General features: G+C 43.4%; 1 protein-coding gene across 10 annotated transcripts in view; it reads left to right on the top strand.

Annotated features, from left to right (window-relative positions):
• The window catches only part of LOC121287207 (DNA (cytosine-5)-methyltransferase 3B-like), a 335,867-nt gene that overhangs the window by 171,698 nt on the left and 141,438 nt on the right, over positions 1-22,731 (top strand). For 9 of the 10 annotated variants that reach the window (XR_005945160.1, XM_041204873.1, XM_041204868.1 and 6 more), the window contains 2 exons: positions 11,067-11,225; positions 18,686-18,793. Coding sequence is in view for 9 of the 10 variants with exons in the window: in XM_041204873.1 (XP_041060807.1) it covers positions 11,067-11,225; positions 18,686-18,793 (267 nt within the window). In the remaining variant the exon portion in view is untranslated. The remainder of the gene's footprint in view (positions 1-11,066; positions 11,226-18,685; positions 18,794-22,731) is intronic. The other variant, XM_041204869.1, reaches the window with a different exon arrangement.

Below are 22,731 nucleotides of genomic sequence, written 5' to 3'. Positions count from 1 at the left end.
GTTTGCCCCCGCCCCTGCACAACCCCCCCCCCCCCGATGGGGGGAAATTTCTGCCCATAGAACCATAGAAAAGCTATGGTGCAGAAAGAGGCCATTCAGCCCATTATGTCTGCACTGGCCAAAAAGAGAAAAAAGAAACTAGCTGCTAAATTTAATCCCACTTTCCAGCACCTGGTCTGTAGCCTTACAGGTTACAGCACTTCAGATGCAGATCCAGGTACCTTTTAAATGAGTTAAGAGTTTCAGCCTCAACCAGCAACTTAGGCAGTGAATTCCAGACACCTACCAGCCTCTGGGTGAAAAGGATTTTCCTGATGTCTCCTCTAATCCTTCCATCAATCACCTTAAATCTATGTCCTCTCAGTCTTTCCTGTCTACCCTATCTAGGCCCCTCATAATTTTGTAAACCTCAATTAGGTCACCTCTTAGCCTCCTCTGTTCTAAGGAAAACAACCCTATTCTATCCAATCTCTGCTCATAGCTGCAATTTTTACATTCTTGTAAATGCACTCTCTCCAGAGCAATTATATCTTTCCTGTAATGTCGTGACCAGAACTGTACACAACATTCCAACTGTGGTCTAGCCAGCATTTTATACAGTTCCATCATTACATCCTGCTTTTGTATTCAATACCTCGCCCAATAAAGGAAAACATTCCAGATGCTTTCTTGACCACCTTGTCCACCTGTCCTGCCACCTTCAGGGACCTGTGGACATGCGCTTCAAGGTCTCTCACTTCCTTAACCCTCTCAATAACTTCCTGTTTATTGAGTATTCCCTTACTTTGTTTGCCCTCCCCAAATGCATTACCTCACAGTTTTCCGGATTGAATTCCATTTGCCACTTCTCAGTCCACTCAACCAAATCATTAATAACTTACTGGAGTTGACAGCTATCCTCTTCACTATCAGCTGCGCACCAACAGCAAGACCCCCAACACTGAACTCTGTGGATCACCACTGGAAACTGTTTTTCATTCACAAAAACATCCATCGACCATTACCCTTTGTTTCCTGTCACTGAGCCAATTTTGGATCCAACCTACCACCTTCCCCTATGTCCCATGAGATCTCACTTTCCTAACCAGTCTGCCATGTGGGACCTTGTCAGATGCCTTACTGAAATCCATGGGCACAACATCCACTACACTAGCCTCATCAATCATCCTTGCTACTTCCTGAAAAAATTCTATCAAGTTAGTAAGACATGATCTTCCCTTAACAAAACCATGCTGACTATCCTTGATCAATCTGTGCCTTTCTAAGTGACAGTTTATCCCCTCTCGCAGAATTTGTTTCCAATAATTTGCCCACCATCAAAGTCAGACTGACCGGCCTATAATTTTCTGGCCTATCCCTCACATTCTTTTTAAATAATGGTACAATGTTCGCAGATCTTCAGTCCTCTGGTACTTTGCCTGTATCTAGTGAGGATTGGAAAATGATCCTTAGAGCATCCGCTATTTCCTTCCTCACTTCCTTCAGCAGCCTGGGATACAATCCAACTGGTCCAGGTGATTTATCCACCTTCAAGGATGTCAGTTCCTCCAGTACTTCATCTCTCACTATGCTCATTGTATCTAATATTTCACACTCCTCTTTAACTATAATGTCTGCATCATCCCTCTTCTGCGTGAAGACAGAGACAGAGTGCTCATTGAGAAACCTGCCTGCATCTTCTGCATCAACCCGCAAGTTACCATGTACATCCATGATAGGCCCTACCTTTTCCTTAGTTATTCTCTTGCTTTTAATGTACTGGTAAAATATCTTTGGGTTTTCTTTGATTTTATCTGCCAATGTTTTTTTGTATCCTCTCTTTGCTTTCCTAATTACCTTTTTTATTTCATCCCTGTACTTTCTATACTCCTTTAGGCTTTCTACAGTATCAAGTCTTTTGTGACTGTCATGAGCTTTCTTTCTCTGCTTTATCTTGGCCTGTATGCTCCAGGGGACTAGCAGTATCACCCTTTTTACTTTGTGGGGACATGTCTACGCTGTATCCGTAGAATTTCGCCTTTGAATTCCTCCCACTGATTTGACAATTTTTCCTTTTAATAGATGTATCCAGCCCACAATTGCCAGCTCACCTCTCAGCTTTGTAAAATTTGTCTTACCCCAATTTAGAACTTTTACTCCAGTTCTATCTTTGTGCTTTGCCATAATAATGCTAAATCTAACTACATTATGGTTACTATCTCCAAAAAGGCCCCTCACTGCTACTTCAACCACTTGCTCAGCTTAATTTCCTTAGACTAAATCTAGAATTACACTCCCTCTCATTGGGCTTGTTACGTGCTGGCTAAATAAGTTCTCTTGAATGCAGTTAAAGAATTTTGCACCCTCTGTGCTCTTCACAATGTTTATATCCCAATTGATATTGGGGTAGTTGAAGTCCCCGATAATTACTGCCCTATTGTTTTTGCACTCAGAACTCTGTCTTCATATTTGCTCTGCTAACCCCCTTCCACTATTTGGGGGTCTGTGGTACACTCCTAGCAGTGTGGCTGCCCCTATTTTATTTTTGAGCTCAACCCATTAGGCTTCATTTGATTATCCATTTAGTATATCTTCCCTTTTCATAGCTGTAATTGATTCTTTAACCAATAATGCTACACCCCTACGTTTCTTATCCCCCTCCGATCCTGCCTGAAAACTCTATATCCCGGGATATTGAGCTGCCATTTTTGTCCCTCCTTAGCCAAGTTTCCATTACAGCGATGATATCATGCTGCCATGTGTCATATGTGCCCTCAGCTCATCGGCTTTATTTCCTATGCTTCCTGAATTTACATATATGCCTTTTATCACTGCCAAATTCCTCTGCTGTACACTTTTTAACCTGCGCTGCTTCTGTCTTTCAGAGTCACTCACTAATTTTCTATCTCCCATTCCCTGCTCTGAATTTGCCCTCTAGTTCCCATCCCTCCACCGATCTAGTTTAACCCCCCCCACACAACAGCACCAGCAAATCTCCCTGCATGGATATTTGCCCCCGACCTGTTCAGGTGTAGACCATCCGGCTTGTATAGGCCCCTCCTTACCCAGAACCAGTCCCAGTGTATATACATGTTCTTTCTGTCTGTAAAGAACAGGGCCCTTTGTATTAACATATGTAGCTTCCAGTAGACACAAATGTGGCACATTGCGAGCCCGACTGACATTCTTAAATTGGTTGTCAGTGTAATTCTTAGCACGTTGAGGATTATTTAGCAAATGTTGTCCAATTGCGGAATCACGTCAAATGTTGGGCACTGTGTTTTGAGTTTTGCAAGCACGGGCTGGTTGGGTAGGGTTTGTTCCCTGCCTGTTGCGAACAGCAGCTGGGTCATGCTATTTGATACGATCTGCCAAATGAGTAATGTGATATGTGAATTTCAGTACCAGTGTGATGCTAGGTATGCAGGCCGTACATCCCAAAGACTGGCAAATCATATCAAATAGCATGTCCCAGCCACTGTTCGCAACGGGCAGGGTACAGACTTTACCCAAGCAGCCCATACTTGCAAAACTCAAAACACAGTGCCCAGCATTAGACGTTATTCCACGATTGGACAACATTTTCTAAATAATCCTCAGTGTGCTAAGAATTACACTGCCAACCAATTTAAGATTGTCAGTCGGGCTCAAAATGTGGCTCATTTGCGTGTACTGGAAGCTACATATATTAATACACAGGGCCCTGTTCTTTGCAGACAGAAAGAACATGTACCTACATTGCGCCTGTTTCAGCTAAACAAAATAAGCAACAACTATTTGCTGACTCATTCCTCAGGGTCAAGCTGTCTGGTTTAAATTTCAAACAGTGCTTGGTACTTAACTGTCAGTCACCAACAGTGGTGCATTCTTCAAGGCAATATCATTTGCCAACCAATCAGCACTCTCCTCACATGAAGTATAAATTGTTGTTTTCCCGGTTATATTGGTATTCTTGCAAGTGTCCTGATGAGTGCAAGGCAAAAAGTTTAGACATGTCTCTCTTTCAGCAATACTCAAGTTCCGTACTACCAAATTTCTAATCTCTGGATTATTACCTGAGCCATGGGTAAATTGGTGACGGGTAGATAATAGTAGAGAGATGAATGCGTGGCTCAAAGATTGGTGCGTGAGAAATGGGTTTCGATTCATGGGGCACGGGGGAAAGTGGGAGATATACTGTTTGGATGGTCTACACCTGAACCATGCTGGGACCAGTATTCTGGTGAATTGTTAAACCAGGCTGGTTGTGAGACCTTTAAATTAAATAGTGCGGGTAAGGGATCATGTGTGAGGAAATATAGTAAAGGGAAACAACAAAGTAATAGAACAAGGCAGCAATTTGGGTAATGATTACCACAGAGTGACAGGAAGGGACGGAACATACAATTGCAAGAGTGCACCAGCAGATAAGGCCAGAGATTGCAAAAATTGTAAAACAAAACAGAGTTTAAGGCCGTATATCTGAATGCACGCAGCAGTTGTAATAAAAGGGGTGAATTGTTAGCACAGATAGAGATAAATATGTATGAATTGATAGGCATTACAGGGATATGGCTGATAGGTGACCAAGGCTGGGAACTAAATGTTGAAGGGTATTTGACATATCAGAATGACAGGAAGCTAGTAAAAGTTGGCAGGGTAGCTCTGTTAATTCAGGATGGCATTAGTTCAGAGAAATGACCTTAGCTTGAAAGATCAGGATGTAGAATCAGTTGGGAAGAGATAAGAAATAATAAAGGTAAGAGGTCACTTGTGGGAGTAGTTTATAGGTCCCCTAACAGTAGTTGCACTGTAGAACAGAGCATACAGTAATTAATAAATAAGGCATGTAAGAAAAGGTACCTCAATAACCATGGGTGACTTTAATCTACATGTAGATTGAGAGAATCAGATTGGCAAAGGTAGCCTGGAAAATGAGTTCATAGAGCATATTCTGGACAGTTTCTTAGGCCTTTCCTATAGTGGGCGGGCACAGAGCCTATCACCACCTGCGATTGGCTGTACGTCACCATTTTATGTGGGTGGACCATTTAAGGCCTGCCCAGCGTAATGCGCAGCCGGTAGCGCTAGCGCTACCTGTGCGGGCGGGGGAGGAGGGAGAGTCGGGATCTGCACTCTTTCGTGTGTGTCTGTGAAAGAGTGCAGCAATCTCCCTGAGGCACGGAGCTGCCTCAGGGAGATTGAATGGTTATGAAAATGAATAAAGAATGGATTTAAAAATCTATTCAAACATGTCCCCTCATGTGACAGTGTCACATGAGTTGGGACATGTTTGTAAAGGTGGGAAAATGTATTTATTTATTTTATAAAAGCCTCAGGAAACCTCATCCCGCCCATGGATGAGGTTTCCTGAAAAATTCAAAGGCCGCTTGAGCTTCTGTCCTGCCCACCAACCTTAAGGTTGGACGGGCAGTGTTGTTAACTACTTTAATTACTTTCTTAATGGCCTTAATAGGCTGTTGACATTTTGGCGGACGTGCATCTGTCTCTGGTGTGTGCCCGCCAAAAAAAAATCGCGATGGCGCGCGATGATATCAGGACGCATGCCTGACATCATCACGCATCATTTTAAGTGTCGGTTGTCAGGCCCGCCCCTGCACACTGACTGGAAGATTCTGCCCTTAGAGTGATATGTTCTAGAGCCAACCAGGAGCAGGCTATCCCAGACATAGTAAAGTGCAAAGAGACAGAATTGATCAATATCCTCATGGTAAAGGAGCCTCTAAGTGACAGCAACCACAACATGATAGAATTTCATGTTCAGTTTGAAAGTGAGAATTTGGCTCCGTGACTAATGTTTTAAACCCAAATAAAGGTAACTGTGAGGGTGTGAAGGCAGAGCTGGCCGAGGTTAACTGGGAAATCAAGTTAAAATGCAGGAAAGTAGAGTTGCAGCGGCAAACTTTAAAAGAGATATTTAATAACTCTCAGCAAAGATTTATCCCAGTGAGAAAGAAGGGCCCTTTGAGAAGGATGCATCATCCATGGCTAAGTAAGACAGGATAGTATTAAATTGAAAGAAAGACTGCGCAAATCTGCAAAAATTAGTGTCAAATCAGAGGACAAGACAAACTTTAAGAACCAGTTAAGAGTGACTAAAAGATAATAAAGAAGCAGAAAGCAGATTATGAGAGAAAGCTAGCCGGTAGTATAAAAACAGATCGTATCTGTTTCTACAAGTATTTGAATAGGAAAAGAGTAACTAAAGCTAGTGTTGGTCCTCTACAGAATGAGTCTGGGGAATTGAAAATGGAAAACAAAGAAATGGTGGAGGCGTAGAACAGGTATTTTGTGTCTGTCTTTATGGAAGAAGACTTAGAACACTTCCCAAAGATAATTGAAAACCAAGAGGTGAGGGAGGGGGGGTGGTGGGAATGAACTTAAAACAATCACCATCACCAGGGAAAAGGTGCTAGGAAAACTAGTAGACTTGATTGTATGGTAGCTAAATTTGCCAATGACACCAAGATAGGTAGGAAAGTAAGTTGTAAAAGAGAGATGGAGAATCTGCAAAGTGATATGGACAGCTTAAGTGAGTAGGCAAAAATTTGGTAGATAGAGTATAATGTGGGTAAATGTGAACTTGTCCATTTTGGCAGGAAGAATAAAAGGCAATATACTATTTAAATGGAGAGAGATTGCAGAAGTCAGTGAAACAGAGGGAGCTGGGTGTCCCATATAGTTAGTATGCAGGTACAGCAAGTGATTAGGAAGGCACATTGAATGTTGATATTTATTGCAAGAGGACTAGAATATAAAAGTGGGGAAGTTTTACTGCATTTGTACAGGGCCTTAGCGAGATGACATCTGGAGTACTGTGTACAATTTTGGTCTATTTGGAAAAAGATATAGGGCAGAAGTTTCCTCCCGTCAGGGAGGGGGTCGGGGTGGCGGGGGAGTTGAAGAGCAGGCGCGTGGAGGCGCACCTCTGATCGGCGCCCATTTTACGTGGCGTGCTGCCATTTTATGTGGGTGTGCCAATTAAGGCCCGCCAGGCGTGACATCTGCAAGGAAGCGGTATGCGCTCCTTGTGCCAGTGGGGAATGGAATACCTCAGCAGAGAGTGCGCTCTTTCGCGCATGTGCACGAAAGAGCACACTCATCTCCCTGAGGCAGCACTTTGTTTCAAAGAGATCGGCTCTACAATAAAATAATATTAAAAATAGGAAAAAAAATTCCGTGACATGTCCCCTCATGTGCCACTGTCACATGAGTTGGGACACGTCCTTAACTTTTAAAAACACTTCCATTAAGTTTTTTAAAACCTACATGAAACCTCATCCCGCCCGTGGCAGTTCCATTAATTACTTTAATGAATCTGTCAATGGCCTCAATTGGCTGATTTTGCTGAGCTCCCGCCTACCCCAAAATTTAAATGGGGTGCGGTGACTTTGGGAGTTCCGCCCGATGTCACCGTCGGTAAGCGCCCCCCACTCGCCAGCGGGAAATTCCTGGACATAATTACTTTAGAAGTAGTTCAGAGAAGTTTCACGGGACTCAATCCTGGGATGAGGGGCTTATTTTATGAAGACAGGTTGAACAGGCTAAGCCTAGACCCATTGGAGTTTGGAAGGTTGAGGGGTGAGCTTATTGAAACACATAACATCCTGAGGGGACTGGATAGGGTGGATACTGGGAGGGTGTTCCCTCTTGTGAGGAAAACTAGAACATGGGGACATAGTTTAAGAATAAGAGGTCTCCCTTTTAAGACAGTGGTGAGTAGAATTTTTTTCTCTCAGAGGATCATTTAGAGTGTGGAATTCTCTTCCCCAGAAGTTAGTGGAGGTTGTGTCTTTAAATTTATTCAAGGCTGAGTTAGATAGATTTATGTTAGACAAGTGAGTCAAGGGTTATGGGGGGCAGACAAGAAAGTAGAGCTGAGTCCACAACCAGATCAGTCATGATCTTGTTGAATGGTGAAGCAGGCTTGAAAGGCCGAATGGCCTACTCCTAAGTCTGATGTTCCTTTGACATAGATAGTGAGGTAAAGGTGGGTAGCCTTGTTAGCCTGGGTCTTGGTGCAAATATATAAGAAGGTTGCAAACCTGAGAATGGTAACAAGGTAATTGTAACCTGGGGGTTTAACTATTCTAAATAGGGGTGGCATATTGTGTGAAACATTCCCTCTTTGTTTTTGTTTTTCGCAGCCTATTTATTTAAGTGCGCAAACCTTTAAATATTTTTCAGTCGCAAGCACGCAGTAACTTAAAAGGGGCCAATTTGTGCTTGACTTGCATGGGAACTTCCATGTTGATGCACGGTCACACAGCTTAGAGGGAACATTGATTGTGAACCCTTGGACTGGCTCCATTGTACTGTTTATTCCTTCAAAGCTGTTGCTGAACCTTACAATCTTTTGAATGCTTAGCATGACAAACATGTGGGATACAACTGAAGCTTGGAACAGTTGTCTCAGTGAAATCTTAATCATATTTCATAGCAAATCCCACTAACACACTCAAATTGAAAGCATGGACTGTAGGATGGCCATATGGACCCATCAGTTACCCCGGTGTGAAATACGGTAGTGTAGTGAATTTCCTTCGGCAGCTGTTTATGTCGCTGAAAATAGAGAAAAATGTTGGTCAGATTGAATAATCATCAATCAAATGTTTGGTACATCTTGAGCAATAACCTGACTAATATTACGTAAGATCTTTTTGTTCAGTTGGAAGGGGGCACAGACAGAAGAATTGATGTAGGGAATGGAGTATAAAAATAGGGAAGTCTTGCTAAAATTATACAAGGCACTAGTTAGACCACACCTAGAATATTGTGGACAGTTTTGCTCCCTTTATCTAAGGATATATTGGCTCTGGAAGCAGTCCAGAGAAGGTTCACCAGGTTGATCCCGGGTATGGAGGGATTTTCTTCTGAGGAGAAGTTGAATAAGTTGGGCCTGTACTCATTGGAGTTTAAAAGAATGAAAGGCGACCTTATTGAAACATATAAGATTCTTAGGGGGCTTGACAGGGTAGATGTTGAGAGGTTGTTTTCCCTTGTGGGAGAGTTTAGGACCAGAGGCCATAAACTCAAAGTAAGGTATCACCCATTTAAGACAGAGACTAGGAGGAATTTCTTCTCTCAGAGGTAAATGAATCTGCGGAATTCTTTAACGCAGAGGGCTGACGAGACCGGGTTGTTAAGCATATTCATGGCTGAGATAGACAGCTTTTTAATTATTAAGGGAATCAAGAGTTATGGGGTAAAGGCAGGAAAGTGGAATTGAGGATTATCAGATCAGCTATGATCTCATTGAATGGCGGAGCAGGCCTGATGGGCCAAATGGCCTACTTCTGCTCCTACATCTTATGGCTTTATGGACCGTGAGCTTTTGGTTGCCTGTTATTTAATTTCTCATATCACTATCACTCTAATCTCTTTGTCCTCGACCTCTGAAACTGTTCCAATGAAGCTCAACATAAGCTGCAGAAACAGCAACTGATCTTTTGATTAGGCACCTTTACAGCCTTCTGAACTCAACATTGAGTTCAACCATTTCAGATTATGATGTCTACCCCCATTTTTCAGATGGAAACTGTTGGTAATGATTCTGCTGTTCCTATCTACAACTCCTCTAAACCCATCTTTTGCTTCTTTACTTGTCCCATTATCATCTCCTTTGCCTTGCAGCATCTTCCCTTTTAATCATTTAATCCCTCCTGCCTTCCACCCTATCACAGATCTTCTCTCTTGTTCTCTTCTCACTTCCCGTTTTCTTGTACATGCCCCTGTACATGCTTAAAACCTATTACATATCTAACTTTTCCCAGTTTTGATGAAAGACCATCGACCTGAGGCTTAATCCTGTTTCTCTCTTTGCAGATGCTGCCTGACCTGCTGAGTATTTCCAGCATTTCTGTTTTTATTTCCTTCTGTGTTGAGCCTGTGGAGGTAGTTCACTTGTTCATTGCCAGTTAAGTACGCTAGGGCCTGTTGACACGGTTGATGTCATAATGAAATGTGAAACTGGTCTGGCTATGGTGCTAGTTGAACTTATAGCTTGATTCATTTGGTCTTCATCTAGAGGCATGGAAATCTGTGTTTGGGAGCATTTTAAAAGGAAATCCAATATTTGCCAAAATTGCCAAATTAATAGGCTGTCTTCTGCCTTACAGAAAATCAAGGGCTACATTGTGATTCCCCATTATGTGATGTCTTCATTCTGTGTGAGAGCAAAGAGTTTAATGCCCTCCCCATGTTGAGTTTGGTGGTGATGGGGGGGGGGCATTTAATTGGCTTGGCGGCTGGTAGGTGTGGATCCCGCTACCCTCCTGCCTCTGCCTCGATTAAGTCCCTGGTGGTAAGGGTTGTGGACATGGACAAGGGCCTCATCCCGCCACCCCGGTATTCAGCCAACGGCCTGGTGGGGCCTCGCCATGCGGGAAGCCTGAAAAGCGTATCCTGTAGGAGTTCCTTGTGAGCTTCCTCATTCAAAGGCAGGCCCACTGAGAACCAGTTCCCTACCCTTCCAACCCACTCCCCTGCAACCTCTACCCCGTGATCCCCCTCCTGCCATCACTCACCTGTGGCCTGGGTCCCTTGGCGATCCTGGGCCTCGGATGTATGCATTACCAGCAGCAACCATCACCTCTCTGGTGGCAAGCTAGCGGTCTCTGATTGGCTAGCAGCTCTTGGTGGGCGAGACTTCTGCCCCTCAGGTCGCTGCCCAGTTATGTGTCTGATCGGTACTTAGTGAGGTGCGCCTTCCTGGAAAGAGGTGATGCAGGGCTTTCACCAGCTCCCTACCTGGCAGAGGAGACCCACATTGCCTACATTAAATTCCGACATGTGGGCAGTGCAAAGTGGAATCCAGTGCAATGATCATTACAAGTGGGGGATCCAGCAAGATCTTTAATTCTCAATTTTATGCACACCCTCTCCCTCCTTTTCCTGGGACATGCTCCTGTTAATCAGAAAATACCAGGAAAGTGAAGGGTGGGTCTTTCAGAATTATTAGTTTTGTTGTCAAACATTTGAAAGCAACCTGAATATTGTTTTAAATGCTTCTATGCAATTGGTTAATTACAGAAGAAAATCTAGTGGGGTTATAATGAGTTTGAAAATAAATATTTTTCTGCCTTCAGGATGGTAAAGGTTATGGCATTGGGGAGCTGGTATGGGGGAAGATCAAGGGATTCTCATGGTGGCCTGCAATAGTGGTTTCCTGGCGTACACCTGGAAGAAGGCAAGCTGCATCAGGAATGAGATGGCTTCAGTGGTTTGGAGATGGCAAGTTCTCAGAGGTAAGTGCAAAATAGGAGACAAAGATGAAGCAAAATTTCAGAATAATTTGACATGTATACATTATTTTCCTAACGATCACACAATAGAATTTCAGGTTTGGTGAAATTCACATGTAAACGTTTGAAACAATTGTGCTTGTTCCTGTGTGCAGTATTTTTATCTAGATGTTGACATGCTAAAGAAAAGGAGGTTAGTGCATGCATGAAATAGTAAATGTGGCAATATAATGTGTTCATATGCGAATTTTGCCACCTAGATGTTCTACCCTAATGCCCTCGATTTTATTTGGACTCGTTTGCATGTTCATCTTCTACCTTTAAACTATTCATTGTGCTATCAAATTATTTTGACCATTATAAATTAAATTCTATTTGTGTTACTTTCTAATGTTGTTGAATCATACATACAGTATATTTACGAAGAATTCATCTCCTTTTGTGAGCAATGCAGAGTCTGAAAATTAATTGCTAATACAGAACACTAAATATATTTAACATATTAACTATTCCAATTTTGAAAAAATGTTCCTCACCAAATTCACACACAACAATATGGATGAGCTCAATGAGTGAAAACTAGACTACCCAGGAGTATAAGTTGTAAATGATGAGAATTATTTTTAGCAGTCTTAACCCTGTTGGAGAAATATGCATCTATCTCTATATATAAAAGTCTTGCATCTGGCAAACATCTCTCCTATTCCATACATCACATGCCAGTGTCAAAACTATATTAAAAAGGACTTGTCAATTCCCGCTGTTTTTTCTTCTGATCTTGGGGATTGCCTAATAACCTTCTAATTGATCTTGGGATATGTTTAACTTCCAATTGTCCTCAGGATGTGCCATTTTACTGCAGTGAAATCTTGTGGCCTTAAAGGGATATTGTACAAAGCTCTATTTTAGCAGCAGTTATTTATATCATACTCCCGTCCTGAGAAAACAGCATATAATCTTTTTTCACTCATTCATGGGATGTGGGCAAGGCCAGCAATTATTGCCCATCCCTAATTGCCCTTGAGAAGGTGATGATGTGATACCTTCTTAACCACTGTAGTCTGTCTGGTAAAAGTAATCACACAGTGCTGCTGTGTAAGGAGTTCCAGGATTTTGACCCAGCGACATTGAAGGAACAGTGATATATTTCCAAGTCACGATCGTGTGTTACCCAATGGGTATGTTGGTCTTCCCATGTGTCTGCTGACCTTTAAGAAGTAGTGGTGGAGGTCATGGGTTAGGAGGTGTCACTGAAGAAGCCTTAGCGAGTTTCTGTAGTGCGTCTTGTAAATGATATACACTGTAGTTGTTGTGCATCAGTGGTGGAATCAATGAAAGTTTAAGGTGGTGGATGGTGTGCTTTGTCCTGTGTTGAGCTTCTTGAGTGTTGATGGAGTGGCACTCATCCAGCTGACTGGAGTGTCTTCCATCACATTTGTGGCAAGTGGAAAGTATTCTATTACACTCCACTACACTCTTGACTTGTGCCCTGTAAATACTGGAGCAGCTTTGAGGAGTCAGGAGGTGAGACACTGAGCCACAGAGCAGCTTTCACTTGCTATAAGCAATTTCATGGGAGATATATTAGTAAACTACTCCCTTATTTAAGGGATGCTTATTTAAGGGGAACCATTGCTGTTTGATTCATCAAATATTCTACAGTGTGTGCATAATAAAGGTCACTAGGATTTCATTAAGAGACTCTGGGCATGAAAGTCTGATTGGGCCCTGTGCAGCAACCCAGCAGAAACTACTGGACAATGGCTGAAAAGTGGGGAAACAGCTGTTGATGAACAAGTTGCTGACTCCATTTTCTTTTGGGACTTCTGGCCCTCCTAAGATCATGTTGTGCGAAATTCGGATCAGTAGCTCTTGTTGTTTGGTTGGCGGGCAAATCGGCCAGGCGGCCTTTGGATTTTTGAGGAAACCTCATCCAAGGGCGGCCTGAGGTTTCCGATATTAATTTTTTAAAAAAACGTTCGTGCGGAATTTTTATCATCAACATGTTGAGGTGAGTGATCCTTATGGGTGGAAATTTTTTCCAGGATTTTAAAATTCTTAACATTCTTCAGCTCCCTGAGGCAGCTCTCTGCCTTAAGGGAGCTTTCATTGAGCGCTCCCCCTTGCCCATGCTGACTTCAGCGCTCGCTGCCCTCCTGCCCCCACCCCAGCAGCGCTGAGCCTCTCAGTGCGCATTTCATGCCGACTGCCATTAATTGGCCAGCCAGTGTGAAATTGTGGGCAGCTGGCCGTTTCCCAGCCGCTCCCGAGCCCGTCTGCCGAGTCCACCTGACAACTTCAAAACCCTGCTTCCACAAAAACCTGTGTGTATATTACACCTTTCATGTAATAAAACACCATAAGGCATTTCACAGGGGCATTATAAAACAAACGATAACACAGAGCCACATATTGAGATATTAGGTCAGATGACCAAAAGATTGGTCCAGAGAGGTAGGTTTTAAGAGGTATCTTAAAGGAGGAAAGCTAGGTGGAGAGGCAGAGAGGTTTCAGGAGGGAATTCCAGAGCTTAGAGCCCTGGCAGCTGAATGCATAGCTACCAATGATGGAGCAATTAAAATCAGTAATGCTCAGACGGTCAGAATTAGGGAAGTACAAAAATCTTGCAGCGTTGTTGGCTGGAGAGATTTGAAAATAAGGATGAGAATTTTAAAATCAGGTGTTACTTAACCAGGAACCAGTGCAGGTCAGCAAGCAAAGCATTGATGGGTGAATGGGAGAATGAGACTTGGTGCGAGTTAGACAGGCAGTGGAGTTTTGAATGACCCAAAGAAGGGTGGCACATGGGACAGAGTGCATTGAGTTCAGTAGTCAAGTCTAGAGATAACAAGGACATGGATCAGGGTTTCAGCATTGGATGAGCTGATGCAAGGGTGAAGTCGGGTGATGTTAGGAGGTGGAAAACAAAAACAAAAATACGTGGAAAAACTCAGCAGGTCTGGCAGCATCTGTGGAAGGGAGCACAGTTAACGTTTCGAGTCTGCATGACTCTTCAACAGAACTAAGGGAAAATAGAAAAGGGGTGAAATATAAGCTGGTTTAAGGGGGTGCGGGGTTTGGGACAAGAGAGCTGGATAGAGGGCCTGTGATAGGTGGAGATAATCAAAAGATGTCACAGACAAAAGGACAAAGAGGTGTTGAAGCTGGTGATATTATCTAAAGAAATGTGCTAATTAAGGATAGAAAGCATGACAAGCAAGGTACAGATAACCCTAGGGGGTGGGGTGGGGTGAAGGAATTGAAAAAGGCTAAAAGGTGGAGATAAAACAATGGATGGAAATACATTTAAAAATAATGGAAATAGGTGGGAAAAGAAAAATCTGTCTAAATTATTGGAAAAAACAAAAAGGAGGGGGGAAAAATAGAAAGGGGGTGGGGATGGAGGAGAGAGTTCATGATCTAAAATTGTTGAACTCAATATTCAGTCCGGAAGGCTGTAAAGTGCCTAGTCGGAGGATGAGGTGCTGTTCCTCTAGTTTGCGTTGAGCTTCACGGGAACAATGCAGCAAGCCAAGGACTGACATGTGGGCATGAGAGCAGGATGGAGTGTTGAAATGGCAAGCGACAGGGAGGTCTGGGTAATGCTTGCGGACAGAACGAAGGTGTTCTGCAAAGCAGTCACCCAGTCTACGTTTAGTCTGTCCAATGTAGAGGAAACCGCATTGGGAGCAACGAATGCAATAGACTAAGTTGAGGGAAGTGCAAGTGAAATAATGCTTCACTTGAAATGAGTGTTTGGGCCCTTGAACAGTGAGGAGAGGGGAAGTAAAGGGGCAGGTGTTGCATCTTCTGCAGTTGCATGAGAAGGTGCCATGGGAGGGGGTTGAGGTGTAGCGGGTGATGGAGGAGTGGACCAGGGTGTCATGGAGGGAATGATACCTACGGAATGCCGCCAGGGGCGGTGAAGGGAAGATGCGTTTGGTGGTGTCATTATGCTGGAGTTGGTGGAAATGGTTATCTCCACCTACCACTGGCCCTCTATCCAGCTCTCTTGTCCCAAACCCCCCCCCTTATTATGAGAGGGATTGAACATAAAAGTAAGGATGTTATGCTTCAGTTATGCAGGGCATTGGTGAGAATGCACCTTGAATACTGTGTGCAGTTTTGGTCTCCTCATTCAAGAAAGGATGTAACTGCGTTGGAGGCGGTTTAGAGGAGCTTTACTAGATTTATACCTGGAATGAGTGGGTTGTCTTATGAGGATAGGTTGGACAGGCTGGGCTTGTTTTCACTGAAGTTTAGAAGAGTGAGGGGTGATTTGATTGAAATACAATTAGGGGTCACCCTTTTAGGACAGAGATGAGGCAAAATATTTTCTCTGAGTTGTGCAACTTTGGAATTCTCTGCCTCAGAAGGTGGTGGAGGCGGGGTCATTGAATATTTTTAAGGTGGAGCTAGATAGATTTTTATTAGGCAAGGGAATTAAAGGCTATTAAAGGGGTTAGCTGGGAATGTGGAAATCAAAATACAAGAAGATCAGCCATGATCTTATTGAATAGCGGAGCAGGCTCGATGGGCCAAATGGTCTACTCCATTTCCTAGTTCTGTTGTTCTTATATATGTTTGGAAGATCATCTTGGGGTCAATTATGACACCAAGGTTGTTTAACAGTCTGGTTCAGACAGCTACTGAGAGAAAGAGAGAGCTGGGGGTGTAGGGAACAAAGTTTGTGGTGGAGGCTGAAAACAGTGGTTGTGATACAGGCATTCTGTGACAGTCCACTGTACCGACTGCATTTAAGCTACCATGGCAAATCTGGGTGACGAGAGCTATCCACTAATAACACGGCTGATGACTGGCTTGCAATCAAAACATACGTGTACAACATGCCTGCAATGAAAGCCGTGCTGTCAAACACAAAGTTATCATGGAGATAGCCACTGCTTCCATTTTGGAAAGAATGGGCTCCAAGCTCTGTGCAAAGCCCTATTCCAAGTTGGTGCTGGTCTCCTCCATCTTCTTGACATTGATTGCAGTGTTTCTGACAGATTTTCTAATGCACCAAGAATTTAGTTGTGCATACCCATAGTATCTTTTCTAGGCAGCCCCATCAAAGTCCTCATCTGAGTCTCTAGCAGAACCCGTCAGTGACCTAGCCCTCTGGTGAGTTTGCAAATGCATTATTATTATTATATTATTATATTTATTTATTATAATTATTATATTATTGCAATTGCATTATCTTGTCCCCACCACCCATCCCTGTCTTGTCTGCAGGCAATTCGTCTCACCCCACATATATTCTATCCTCTAAATAATTCGGGCATAAGTATCTGAGCTGGGGGCTGCAAGTGTGAAATCGACTGATGGTGCTTCATCATCATCATCACTTCCTTTTTGTTGTTCCTCCAGTGCAACCTGGTCAGGTTGCACTTTGAGTGTGAAAGGGGGAAAGCACATATGTAATATTGTGGAGCGGAGATGAGAATAAGTAACAGGTGCATGCTTATACCATCTGTAGCTTGTAAATCAGAAGTGTGTGTGGGATGAGAGGGAGGTGAGATAAAGGAACATTAAGTATGGGGGTGGCATCGCCTTTGATGGCTTCAGCCATTCCGCTGGCTACAATCTCAGCAATGAGCATTCCAATAATGGTCAGCATCTTCTCCTCCATTGTGGTCAGAACATACAGGTGAACTTGTTATTAGCTCCTGCTGTCTTTGGTTGTGTGTCACCTTGCAAGAGAGAGGGAAGTATGTCAGTGAATTATGTGCAGTTTGCTGATGTGGTGTCATGGTTGAATAGTTGACAGTGTGTGCAAATTGGTGTGAGGCTTACAGCAGTGATAAGTGTGTAAGGATGCAGTGCAGCATATGGATTTTAGGTATGAATCCTGATAAAAATTGTTAGTAAAGGGATGGTGGTGTGATCAATTGAGCAGTGTGTGAGGCTAGTTACGTAGTTGATAGGATATGGCATTTGAAATGCACTCACTGACCTTGACCACTCATGTGAAATCATTGAAATTCTTGTGGCATTGCATCCAGGTCCTTGGGGCTTGACTCCTGGTGTTGACCTCCAGGTCTGTCTGCTCCCATTGCCTTCTATGCATGTGTCGGAAATCTGAAGGGCCATCTGGTCCCCTGTGGATGCAGGGCATCTGTACTCCATCTCCTCCGCCAAGCCTCCAGTACGGCATTTAAAAACTTTGAAGCCTGCACTCTCTCTCACATTGTGCCATTGTTCAGTGTTTCCAAAGTCAGATTAATTTCTTGCATAAGATTCTTGCCTTTGATGAAGAGTCACATTAGGCTCGAAACGTTAACTCTGTTTCTCTCTCCACAGATGCTACCAGACCTGCTGAGTTTTTCCAGCATTTTCTGTTTTTATTTCAGATTTCCAACATCTGTAGTATTTTGCTTTTATTCACTTCTTGCATGGCTGCCTGCAGCTGCTCCAGCCACAATGCACACCCTCTTCCCCCACCACCACGCCTGCCACACCCACTTCCTACTTTAAAGACTCTATAAGCATTGCCGGCTAACTTTAACTGGTTTTAGCTACTTGCAATATTTGCCCCTACTCGGGGATCCAGTTAGCACTAGCTGGATGTGAAATCATTTAAAATATTTGGCAATATGAAGCTGGCATGCTGCTTGTGTTGCAGTCAACTGGAATAGGTTAATCATGCATTGCAGTCTATGAACCTATTTTCAAAGGCTACAGAATTTAGCTCCCGTGGATTCATTGAATAGTAGAGCACAGAAGGTGGCCTTTCAACAGATTGAGTTTATGCGGGTTCTTTCTAAGAGCTATCTAGTTAGTCCCGTTGCCCTGCTCTTTGCCTATAATCCTGCAATTTCTTTCTCCTTCAAGTATTTATCCAACTCTATTTTGAAGGTTATTATTGAGTTGGTGTCCACCACCCTACCAGGCAGTTTGTTCTAAATCCTAACCACTCATTGCTTTAGAAAAAAAGTTTTTTCATGCTGCCTCTGGTTCTTTTGCCAAGCCCTTGAATCTTTGCCCTCTGGTTATCGACCCTTTGGCCATTGGAAATGGTTTCTCTTTATTTACTTAAACCTTTCATGATTTTAAATTCCTCCATCAAATCCTCTGCTCCATCACAATATTCCAGCTGCAGTTTGGTTAGATGCTGCTGATGCACCCTTTCTGCCATAATACACCCATCCTTACCCTGCCACTAACTCCATCTCTTCAATTTGGGGGAGGGAACTCATTATTTTTCCAAGTCAGCAGACACAGACCCAACTCCTCTGGCTCACTGGAGTCAATGGAATTTCAACCCCTATTTGACAATATTTGGTATTACACTTTTTGGATGCAAGGCCTTGTTTTGTAAGGCATTACTCCAAAGCTGATGACATTTTGCACTTGGATTCTGGTGTAAAAACATAGGACTGTCCTAAAAAGCTTGACAGGTATAGGCTTTTTCTGAATGGTTTGGGTCATTAACATTTTCATATTTTCTTGTTTTCAAGGTTTCTGCCGACAAACTTGTGCCTTTAACTGCTATTGGTCAATATTTTCACACTTCTGCGTTTAACAAGCTGATCTCTTACAAAAGGGCTGTGTTCCAGGCTTTGGAGGTAATTGCACTTGTTCAAGTGAGGACAACAATTTTTATATTTGAAATAATTGGGATTAATTCTGAAATCCTTTTCTTGCCTAAATAGTTGGGTTGATTCCCTAATTGATTGACCCTAGGGTGGAGCAGAACCTTCAGACAATGCTGATCAGGAAATCACTGGTCCCTACCCCTTCATTTCCCATACATTTCAGTTGGAAATTCCGTAACTCTGAGCAGTTCCTTGCTGTGGGTGCTCAATTGGGAATGAGCTCTGGTGTCTACTGAATAAAAAGGATTAAAGGTTAATTCAGAAGCTCTGCGCCCTGATTTCCTAATGAGTTTATTTTTACAAAATAATCATATTAAAATGATTTATTAAAATGGCTGTAGAATTTTCACTTCCTCCTTTTAAAGAAACACCTTGCCTCTGTAGTCTTCTCTGATAGTCTGGCGAAGATCAGGAACTTGTCATGTGCAAATGCACTTCCCAACATACAAGTCTATTTGTCAATTTTGTTTAAATGGAATAGCTGCTGGTTGTCAATAAGTTGACCTCAATTCTCTGCAGAAGAGACCAATTTCATGTATGTATGATAGTAAATCACATCATCATGGTCCCTTTTTCCCATAAGATCAATAGATCATTTGAATGCTATGGAAGCCTTTGAGAATTGGAAAATTAAGAAGACATAATGAAGAGAAGAACTTGCCTTTATATTCTGTCTTTCACAACTCTAAGCCTTTCACTGCTAAAGAATTATTTTAAAGTGTAGTGCAGTTCCAGTGTAGGAAAACGCCACATCCAATTTGAGCACAGCAAGATCTCACAAGCACCAATAGGATAATGTCCAAATAACTGTTATTACAAGAAGAACTTGCATTTATATAATGTATTTAATATAATACAATATCTCAGTGTGCTTCACAGGCATATTATGGAACACAGTTCGACACCAAGCCACTTAAGGATATTAGGCCGCATGGACCAAAAACTTGATCAAAGAAGTCAGTCTTAAGAAGCGATTTAAGGAAGGAGAATTGGAGAGGTGTAGAGCTCAGGGCTAGGCAGCTGAAGGCATGGCCGCCATTAGAGGAGCAATTACAATCAGAGTGTTGAATAGATCAGAATGGGAGGAGTATAGAGATCTATAAAGATGGAAGGCTGAAGGTGGTGCTAGGTTAAGAAGCAGTTTGAAAACAAGGCTGAGAATTTTAAAATCAAGGTTTTGCATGGCCGGGAGCTAATGTTGATCAGTGAGTAAGAGGGAGATTGGTGAGTGGGGCTTGGTACAGGTTAGGACATAGGCAGCAGAGATTTGTATGGTCTCCGGTTGAAGAGGGGCACACATGACAGACCATCAGGAGCCCACAGCAATAATCAAGACCAGAGGTAACGAAGATGTGGATGAGGGTTTCAGCAGCATATGAACTGAGGCAAGGTGGATGTTACAAAGATGAAAATCAGCAATCTCACTGATGGTGCAGAAGTGTGGTGGGGCTTATCTTAGGGTCAAATATAAAATCAAGGTTAGGAACAGTCTATAGCCAACTTCAGAAGGTTGCCAGGAAGTGGAATAGAGTTAGCAGTGAAGGAATGACATTTGTGATGGGTAATGAAAACAGTGGCTCTGTCTTGCCTATATTTAATTGAAGGAAATTTCTGCTGGATGTCAGACAGTCACACAGTTTAGAGACTATGGAAGGGTCAAGAGAGATGGAGGAGAAGTACAGCTGGTACTGTCAGCGTACTTGTGGAAACTAACACCATGAGCAGTGTAGTGTTAGGGTTTTTGGGACTGCAAGGGTAAATGTGGGACTGGGGAAATAGTACCACCCACATTGTGATATAGAGCAGGCTTGTCTAACCTGCGTCCCGTGGGCCAGTTTGTGGCCCCTGAAGCCATTCTATGTGCCCCCCACCCCCACCCAGAGCCATTGTTAAAAATGCCAGTAAGACGGGTAAGTGAAGTTGAAAATCCAGCAAGGGGCTGCTCCTCCAATCAGAGGCCATTACTCCCCTGCATCAGTGAGCCTATCAGCAGCAAATGTGGGAGAGAAGCAGTCCTTGATTGGACGAGCAGCGATTACCAGCGGTGGTAAGTGTGCCAGAAAGAGAGAGGGGATTTTGAGGGCGGGGGAGAAGAGAGCAGGTGCTGCGGGGCCTGGCGAGAGTAGGTGCTGCGGGGCACAAGGAGAGAGAGAGGCTGCTGGGCCAGGAAGGTGGGGGAGAGAGGCTGCAGGATGAGGATGAGGAGTGAAGAGACTTGCTACCGGTGTATGTATGTTTGTTTGTGTGTGTGTGATATCTAAGTTGCTGATAACTTTTATCACCCCATTTGGCAGATTCTGCTTCAATTGTTTGCCCTTTGGCATTAGCTTGGTCCCCGAGGTTTTTCAGCGCACGATGTTGGCCATCTTACAAGGCCTGAAAGGAGTCATCTGTCATATGGGTGATGTCCTTGTCCACGGTATGACTGTCAAGGAACACAATGGTAGACTCACATCCATCTTGAAACGCTTGCAGGAAGCAGGATTGAATCTGAATGATAAATGCGAGTTCTCTAAGACTTCTATTCGGTTCTTAGGTCATATTGTGAGCAGCAAAGGCATCATGGCAGAACCACACAAAACGAAGGCATTTGGTGAGTTTCCAACTTCGTCATCCATTCCAGGGCTCCAAAGATTCTTAGGTATGTGAACCAGTTGGTGAAATTTCTGCCCAACCTGACACAAGTCACAGAGCCTCTGCGAAACCTTCTTGAAAAGGTCCAAGCTTGGTGTTGGGATACACACCAAGAGCAAGCATTCCATTAGAACAAAGACATGTTGCTCTCACCAGACATCCTGCCTCACTTCTACCCATCCCTGCCAACTATAATCGCAGTGAATGCCTCATCAACAGGACTAAAGGAAGTTCTGTTCCAAACGCAGCTGAACGAGTGCTACCAAGCAGTATATTACACATCTAGAGGGCTGTCAAAAACAGATATGCAGTTATTGAAAAAGAGGCCCTTGCAGTAACATGGACTTGTAAGAATTTCTCTGACTATATTGTTAGGCTGAAGATGATCATTGAGACAGATCATAAACATTCATTTCACTATCAGATAGGAAAGAGCTCACCAGGATGCCCCCCAGAATTAAGAGATTCTGCTTACGTCTCATGTGCGTTGCATACAAGATAGTGTATGTTGATGGGAAACATCAAATGACTGCGGACACACTGTCCAGGGCAACAGTTGATCATCCTGCAACACACAATGTCGATCTGGCCGACAAGCTTGGGTCATATTCCCAGTTCATGACAACACAACTGCCAGTGAGCTCCAAAAAACTTCAGCAGATACACCATGAGCAGATGCGAGATAGAGAGTGCATCCGCATCTGTCAGTACTGCCTGCAAGATTGACCACTGGCAAAGTTATGAAAATTTACTTTGAACAGCAGAAACACTTCACTGTAATTGGTGATTAGCTAGTGTATGATCAACGGTTGGTCATTCCAGTCTCACTCTAACTGGAGATTCTACAATGAATCCACCAAGGCCTCTTGGGCATCACAAAGTGCAGGGCACGAGCCCAGTCTGAGTGTGGTGACCGGGAATATCAAGAGCAATTGAAGAGATGATTTTAAACTGCCAGGTGTATGCACCCACGAACCCATCCAGAGAGAGCCCCTTACCCCCACAAAGTTCCCTACCAGACCATAGGAGTGTTTGGGAATGAATCTATTCATATATAGATGGGACACACCACCACCGATGCACAGTAGCAGCACTGGGTACCATCTACAAGATGCACTGCTGGAATTCACCAAGGCTCCTTAGACAGCACCTTCAAAACCCACAACCACTACCATCTAGAAGGACAAGGGCAGCTAATAGATGGGAACACCACCACCTGGAAGTTCCCCTCCAAGTCACTCACCATCCTGACTTGGAAATATATCGCTGTTCCT

This window comes from Carcharodon carcharias, chromosome 14 (assembly GCF_017639515.1).
Source record: "Carcharodon carcharias isolate sCarCar2 chromosome 14, sCarCar2.pri, whole genome shotgun sequence".
Taxonomy (NCBI): domain Eukaryota; kingdom Metazoa; phylum Chordata; class Chondrichthyes; order Lamniformes; family Lamnidae; genus Carcharodon; species Carcharodon carcharias.
This window is presented reverse-complemented; position numbering and strand designations above follow the sequence as displayed.